Source organism: Phodopus roborovskii, unplaced genomic scaffold (genome assembly GCF_943737965.1).
Source record: "Phodopus roborovskii unplaced genomic scaffold, PHOROB, whole genome shotgun sequence".
Lineage (NCBI taxonomy): Eukaryota > Metazoa > Chordata > Mammalia > Rodentia > Cricetidae > Phodopus > Phodopus roborovskii.
In genome coordinates, this window is record NW_026126540.1 from 16,872,530 (window position 1) to 16,880,987 (window position 8,458).

At 40.5% G+C, this 8,458-nt stretch overlaps 1 protein-coding gene across 1 annotated transcript; it reads right to left on the minus strand.

Annotated features, from left to right (window-relative positions):
- Positions 1-1,672: 1,672 nt before the first annotated feature.
- On the minus strand, positions 1,673-7,880 carry Lrat (lecithin retinol acyltransferase). The gene is made up of 2 exons (XM_051199243.1): positions 7,174-7,880; positions 1,673-2,243 (listed from the first exon to the last, which is right to left on the minus strand). Exons 1-2 carry the CDS (start codon positions 7,711-7,713, stop codon positions 2,088-2,090), a joined length of 696 nt encoding a protein of 231 aa, XP_051055200.1. The 5' UTR covers positions 7,714-7,880; the 3' UTR covers positions 1,673-2,087.
- Between the last annotated feature and the right edge of the window lie 578 nt (positions 7,881-8,458).

The following is an 8,458-nucleotide window of genomic DNA, read 5'->3' on the forward strand; positions in this document are numbered from 1 at the left end:
GTGAATGGCTGTCAGCATGCACAGATGCTTAAGGTAGTGCAAGTGTTTGCAACTTGCCCATAGGACACTATATTCTTTGATCTTTCCCTGTAATATTTTAATGATATAAAACATGTTAAGGAGTTAACTGTTTAATTTGAATATTAAACATAAGTTGTAATCATCATTATACCCCAGCTGAATCTGTTGAAGGAAAACTCGGGGAAATAAAACCTCAGTTGAACTAAGATCTGCTCTTGAATCTTGTTCCAGTTGGATCACTGACTAAAACAGTTCCCTCTTTTCTCCATAAGAATCACCATTTTGTGATTCCTTTGCTGTTAGTTTGAGATTGGGTCTCAAATAACCCAGATTGGCCTTAAACTGCTTGTGTAGTTCAAGTTGGTCTTGAAACCCCCTGTGTGATGCAAGCAAGTCTTAAACCCCCTGCCTGTGTCACAGGCTGGTCTTAAACTCCCAATCCTCCTGCCTCCACATCCCAAGAGCTGGAATTAAAGACTTGCCAGTATGCTTGGCTATTTTGTGATTCATTTTTTAAAAACTTTATTTTTTTGTGTGTTTGTGCTTTGCTTGTGTGTATGTCTACTAAGTGTGTGCTGTGCTCATGGAGACCAGAAGAGAGTGTTGTATCTTCAGGAATTGGAGTTACAGATTTGAAGCCCCCAGGGCTTGCTGGCAACTGAACCATGGTCCTCTGAAAGAGCAGCAATAGCTGAGTCATCTCTTCAGCGTCTGTTTTGTAATGCTTGACATTTAACAGAAAAGTATTGTCCTCCAGCCTACACAGGCCTGGATCTCTCCATCTGCTGCTTCAGCCTTCTATGTGCAGGTATTATAGACCACCTCTGACAAAACAGTTCCAGTACCTGAAATGCAACTCCAACCTGTGCTATAATTTTTAGTGAATTGGCTAAAGTCTTGAAGGCATGTTTTTAACACTGCTATGTTTACTGATCCAGTGGATTCAGTAAAATCACCTTTCTTGGTTGGAATTGTTAATTTTTTCAAAGAGTAATTTCCTTTGTCTCTTCTTATTTAGGCTTTATATACTGCTCTGATACACCTCTAATAAGTTCATAAACTACACTTAAATTTGAAAATTGATAGTAAAAAAAAATCTGAGGTAATTTTTAAAGACACTAGTAAATTTAGCTTTAAAAAATAGCTAACCAATGACATAAATACAGATTTAAGGACATAGGAAAAAATCAGATTTTATTTTATGTTCACCTTTGTAGATCCTCATTAATAATCATACTAGTATAATAAAGTAACAAGAAATAAGTTTGCCTATCAATCTATGTGTATGCAGACATTGGTGTATTTATTTAGTATGTATGTACACCAAATACTGAAATTACTTCAATCTTATATCCATTTACCTTTTTTAAAGTAGTCATGCAGGCATATGAAAAGAAAAGAAGGAAAACACAATATCAGAGATTATTCAAAAGTCAATATAAATAGCTATTGCCACTGTTTCTGCAGGAGAAAACATTTCTATGCTTCCTGGCCAATTACTTTCATTCAGTAAACTCTGTCAACACTGATCTTAGAACATGAAAATACTATTCTTGGCTGACTTGAAATTATAATATTAAATAAACAAAGGCAAAACAGAATGTGAGATTTGGTTTCTTTTTTGGCTAATTATCAAATATATTCATTTAAATGAGGGAAAATGTTCCCTTTAATGTCAGTCATTCAATAAGCAGAATACATTTACAGTAAAGTTAGTGGTCTCAGTTGATGAGCCTAACAGCAGTATATGATTACAGGAAGGCAAGAATAACCCAAATAATCTCCTGTGGCTGTCACCTCAGGGTCTGCTTTTCTGGCTGCTGAGTCCTGACAGGCTGTGGTGCTTCTGGGGGCTCATGGTGCTCTGTGGCAGAACTGCCCGAGAGGATACGGAAAGGCTTCGTTCTGGCTTACATGGTAAGCACTTTGTACAATTCTTAATCACTTTTCTTAAAATCTAGAACACAGTGTTGAAGGCCCCATTTTCTCAACAAGCTTTTGAAGTTTTGTGTTCTATAAATACAAACATAGTCCCAAACAAAATACATCCATATTGGGATTGGAAGCTAGCCAGACATCATCCACAAGCAGAATGGGATGCAGATTGCAGGAAGGGTCATATATGATGCCAGGCCTGTGTAGACAATGGACACTAATCCCAAGACAGCTGAAGCAAGACAACTTCTCTGATCACGAATGATTATCTTCACTGTCTCATGAAACTGGAAAACAAAAGTTAAGAATATTAGGAACCATGGCTAAAAGGAAGCACTTACACCATAGACTAAGTAGGCTTTCCAGTTGTTTTGTTTCTACCGGGAATGCTTATGTTCCCAGTGACCTATGAAATGATATACAGAGTGTTACAAAAGACTATAGAATGAGCCACATAAAAGTTACCCAGCATGAAAGGTTAAAGACAACGTTAAATTACTTAATACTAATTAACACATTCTAAAACCATTCTAAGAAGGAAGTTTCTAACCTTGAGTTTAAAAAAGAATTAGGCAGTTCTTCTACTTCACTACCCTAAAATTTTATACCAGTTATATCAGTCTAAAGGCATAGAGTCCGTCACACTGGGTTGTCATATCCTCTTCCTAGCTAAATTCATTATTGGTTATGTGACACATAATTGGTTCCTGAAAATAAAGGCATGAAATATGGTCACCACTCCCAATGGATGCATTCTAACATATCATTTTTTTCATGGAAATTTTTTTTTAACTTGGAAATGGTGTTCTGTCTCTGTCTTATTTGATCTGGGACATCAGTTAAGACGTTTAGGATCTCTGTGAGTTCGAGGCCCACCTATTCTACAAAGTGAGCTCCAGGATAGCCAGAGAGCCCTGTTATAATAAACAAACAAAAAAACACGTTCAAGCAGTCTAGACTTCCTTCTTCATGTGAATACCAGGGTACCCGTGAGGATAAATGAAATCATTCATGTAAAAGGATAGCTACTATTCATCTATGTACATAAATGAAAGTTATTACAATGATTATTACCACTGATATATGTGTTGACAGTTATCTTTTTACCATTGTCATTGCTAGGATGTAACAACTGTCATTTTCATGTGAGTTTTGCTATTCATACTAGTTTTGGGATCCTTTTCTAGAATATGGCATTGTATATGAGATAAATTTTGCTGTATAGTTCAAGTTGACCCAGAACTCCTGAAGCTGGGAAGGTTTCTAAAACCCTTACTTTCTAATATTTATTTTTATTATTTTTAATTCTCTCTGTGTGTGTGTGTGTGTGTGTATGTGTGTGTGTGTGTGTGTATCAGAAATTCACCCCTACACAGAGCTAGAGTTATAGGCAGTTGTGGGTGCTGAGAACCAAACTTGGGTCCTCTGCAAGAACAGTATGAACTCTTAACTTCTGAACCATCTCTCCAGCTCTAGTTTTTATTCCTTTTTTCCTTGCTATGAAACAGAGTTTCAATATGTTCTGGTTGCCTGGGACTTACTATGTAGAACAGGCTGACCTTGAACTACATAGATTCTCCTGCCTCTCCCTAGCTAGAATGGTGAGGTCAAAAGTGCACCATTGTGCCTGACATAACTTCTAAGTTATTAATGAATACAATAAACAAGTTTAATACAGTCAAGGAACTCATAAGGACTTCTCAGTTGAGTACCAACCATGTATATGGCAGTAGTCCTGTAGAATTCCATTACTGGTGTAATTATAGTTTGTGTGCAAGTGCATAACCTAGTGTTACATGTAAGAATCAGCCAGGCTTGTCTGTGTGTTTTAGTTCACAGTGTGAATGTAAGGCCATCTCTAGTCACAATTTTACATACTATCTAAAGAAATAGCCAATATCCTATTAGCCATCCATATATTATTTATAGGACAAACATCTAATGTATCTCTTTCTACTACACTAACAAGATAGAGTAATGAGTGCTTTGTCTTAAAGGGGTTAAAAATCAAACTGAATAAGGACCTGAGAGTGTGGCTCAGTTAGTAGAACACTTGCTTATAATGCGTGAAGCTATAGGTTTAAATCCCAGCATCACAAAAATGAAGTGTGATGATACATGCCTATAATCCTGGCACTTGGGTGGTACAGGTACTGATATCAGAAGTTCAAGTTCATTATTACCTGCCTAGAATTACACACCAGCCTAGGCACAAACCATTTCTTTCTTAGAGGCACATGTGTCTCTGGTCTCTGCCTCTTTCTCTCTCTGTGTGTATGTGTCTCTGTCTCTCTCTGCATGTCTCTCCATCTGTCTCCTTCCCTCCCTTCCTCACTTCTTCTTTCCTTCTCTCCATTTCTTTTCTTCTGTCTCTCTCTACTCTTCCTTCCCTACTCTCTATCCATTTGGCCATCAGCCCAGGAAGCATTTCCAGAAAGGAAAAATTTTCTAAGGCTAGAAATCTAACTCAGATGGGTGATTGCCTAGAATGCAGGAAACCCTGGGTTTGGTCCTCAGAACTCTTTACATTTGGTGATTGGATGTGATGAGGCATGCCTGTGGGAGGTAAAAATTTGAGGATCAGAAGATGAGAAGAAGTTCAAGGTCATCCTCAGCTAGATTTGTCAGCCTGAGATCAGCCTTAGCTACATGAGCTACATGAGACCCTGTCTCAAAAAAAAAAAAAAAAAAAAAAAAAAAAAAAAAAAAAGAGAGAGAGAGAGTGTGTGTGTAGGAAATATATAAAAGGTATTAAGTTTACTTTTATGATCACGGAGACACTTGAAAAGAGAGGCATTTGTATTCATCCTGGCAATAAGTCAAAGATTCATAGTAGAAAAGGTATAAGAAATAATAAAAGTTAAAAACAGAGGTACTTAAATTTTACAATATACTTATGCTCAATATAAGTATAAAATACCTTGATTTTATGATTTCTAAGCCTTTATAAAATCAATAATGGAAAGGGGGAGTAGGAAGAATCTAAGAGCTGGAGGATGAGGAGAGTACCTGAAATGCTGCCTCCTGGCCACAGCATAGCCATGAATTCAGGGCAGCTGTGCTTTCCTGCACAGGGACACAGGGACTGCTTCCACTGAGCAAGGACACCATTCCTGCCTGATATAATGGCCAGTCCTACAGGGAGCCCTTGGGAGGGCTTTCTTCTTTTAGAGGAGACACTGGCAAGTGAATGGGTACTGAAGGAGAGGGAGTTAGTTGATTTTTCACTGGTTAGTTGCACATACTCCAATAAATAACCTCCAACCCATGCTCATACAAACAACCCTAACTGTTGGGGTGGTTTGAATAAGAATGCCCCTCATTGGCACATATACTTGAATGCTTAGTTGTCAGGGAGTGCCACTACCTGACAAAGAATAGGGGGTGTGGCCTTAGAGGAAGTGTGCCTCTGAGGGTGGGCTTTGAGCTTCCTTTCAAAAGCCCAAGCCAGACCCAGTGGCTCTCTCTTCCTGATACCTGCAGATCTGGATGTAGAACACTCACCTCCTTCTCCAGCAACATGTCTGCCTGAAAGCCACCATGCTCTCCACTGCAATAGTAGCAGACTAACCTCTAAAACTATAAGCAACCTTTGTTAGAGTCACTGTGGGCATGGTGAGTCTCTTCCCAGCACTAGAACAAGATACTAAATTCCTTGAGTCTCACACATAAAAAGTCATGAAAGTAGGGGGAGGGGAACTTGTACAGTAGACATTGGTTAGCTGGAATATGGGGGCGAGGAGGTGTGTGATCAAAATGCATTCTACATATCTATGGAATTGTCAATAAATGTAAAAAAAAAAGTGTTCTCACAAAGATGTCAAGGTTCTCTTTTAGTTCATTTTAAACTTGTTTATTAGAGAAAAGTTCTTTATTAGAGAAACAAGTTCTTTATGTGAGCAATGTTTTACTACTTGTAGAAAGCATTTAGATCTCTTTTTCTGTAGAAATATATAACAGTGCTACACACATGTGTTCTATGAAAGGGCAACTGTTTAGATAGGAAAACTGTTTTTACTTATGGGAATGATTGGCTTGCATCTTAACTAAGTCTGACATGTCGCCTTTTTTGGTACACTTCTGGAGCCAGCATTTGTATATATTGGGAAGTTTACTTCTAAACAGGCCTGGACTAGGGGAGAGGCATGAATAATTGCAGAATAGTCTAGTTGCATTTTTAATTTACCATAGAAAAGAATTGCTAGAATAAGTCTGGTTCAATTAAAATCTAAAAGAAATTTAATATGCCAACATATAAAAGCATGATAGCTTCATTATCTGTTGTGTCAGAAATTACTCAAGATATAGTTAAATCTAGGCTGTAGAGTGTAGCGACTCAAAAAAAAGTATCTAAACATGAAAATAACAGCAAAGCTTATTGTGTGATTACCTAGGATTCCATTATGAAAAGCAAATGTAAATGCCCCCCTTAATAATGATAGTCAAGGCTGAAAATCCAATTGCTAAGGAATGTGCAGAATTAAAAACAAAGTATCATTTGTGAGTTGAGTGGTTTCTTTGGGAAATGCTTCTTTGGATTTGTAGCTCATTTAACAATCATTTTAGAATACTTGTTTGTTTGAATTTTTTTCTACAGTACCCATAAAATTACCTTCCAAAATGTAAGGATGATGAAAATGATTTGTTTTAATCTCTGGGGAATTTAAAATCCAGCCTACCTTCAGGGTTGATAACTAGGAGATGTTTAACAATGAATGAGGGCATGAAGTGGGGTTAAAGTCACCTAGGAAGAAGTGGCAACACCAAGGAAAAACACTCTGAATCAAACCCAAAAACAAAGGGTGTCTAGCAGGAATGTCCTCCTACCAGGAATTTTGAGCCTATTAAGCTCATTTATGCATCTAACAAGAGGAGAAAACTGAACATCTCCCTGCCAGTTGCACCTCTTGGAGAAAGTACTAAGTCCTTCAGTCCCTTACCCCTGATCATTTGAACTACCTCGTGAGTTTACACCAACACAACTTGTGCAGCAGAAACAGGCAGCACTTTGGAATCACTGAAGCATTCTGTGTGGCCACACCTTTTTACTGCACATTTTGAGATATCCCTCCTGCACCACAAGTACACGTTTGTTTACCAGATATCCCGTAGAAACACTGGACCTATTCTAGAGCTCCTAAGAATGGTATGGTTGGGGAGATGTCAAAAAAGATTCCAGCTCCGGACCCCAGCTCCTGCAAGTCTCTCTCCTCTTACCTTCTCAGCCTGTGGACTGATTGGAGCTCCATATCTGCAGTAGGTAGCAAAGTGTTCGCAGTTGTTCCACAGTAGGCTGTAGGGGGTCATCCCCAATTGTTGCTCAGCCCTGCATGCCACCTCCTCATTAAGCAAGGATTTCTTCTTGAGAGTCTCATCTAGGTGATTGACAAGGATGTCTGCTCCATAGGCAAAGTCCTCTACTGTGTCCACACGGATGCTGGCCACCTTGCAAATTACTCCCGGGATGAGACGCTTGTTGGAGACCACCTTCTGAGTACGTCCTTTGTCGTTGGTCAGGGCCAACAGGATGTCGGGCATTAGATGAGCCACGCGGTTGTTCCCCAGGTAGATCCCATAATGGGTAAAATGGGTCCTTGACACCTCCAACACATCGCCCCGGAGAAAAGAGCTGATTTCATAGGGACGGTTCTTCCCTGTGCCTCCTCCAGGAGCGCTCACGCTAAAGAACTTAAAGTTGGAGATGAGGAGCAGCTTCTCCAGGAGGAGGGACACCACTTCCAGCATCGGGTTCTTCATCCTGCAGAGACAGAGTTTTGCCCTGGCTGCAGGGCAGTGCAAGGTGAGCTCGCCGAACAGTGGCGCTGCAGCGCTGCTCACCTGCCGATCAGCACTGCGGGAGACTGCCTAGGGTCGCTAGAGCAATAGGGCACCAGAGAAGCCAAGAGCCTGGCTCAGTCAGCCTGTGCTTGGTGGCTGAGAAGAGGAGGAATGAGCGTCAGGCAGCAGGGGAAGACAGTGATACTGGTCCTTGAAGAACCAGAAAAGTAGCGAGCCTGGGGGCGGTGCTCCGATTGCGCTCTTCTCTGCGGTTCTTATAGAGGTGAAGAGGGCGGGCCGAATGCTGTCACAGGCCAGAGAACAAGGGCGGGCGTTCTGCACCCTGACTCTTCTCCTCCTCGAGGACTCTGCCTCACTCGAGACCTTTAAACAGTCCACGTAGAAGAGAGACCTGAGGCGTGGTCGCGCGAAATGTCCTGCACCTGTCGCGAATGGAGCGCCTTTCTGGAACTTTTGCTATGAGAAGTGACCTCGTTAAGATTTCTGGGTGAGACTTGCTCTAGAGGCTATTGGTACCGCGTCCACTAAGGAATTAGTAATCTCCAAAGTGCCTGCGCCACGAATGCCTGCCGGTACTACCAAAACTGATCCCTGTCGTTTTACACACAGAGTCCAGGTGCACTCAGCACGCTGAAATATGGAATTGCTCGCTGTGCGTCCATCCCCCAGCGCGAATGCTTAGAACACTACTGCTCTTGACGCT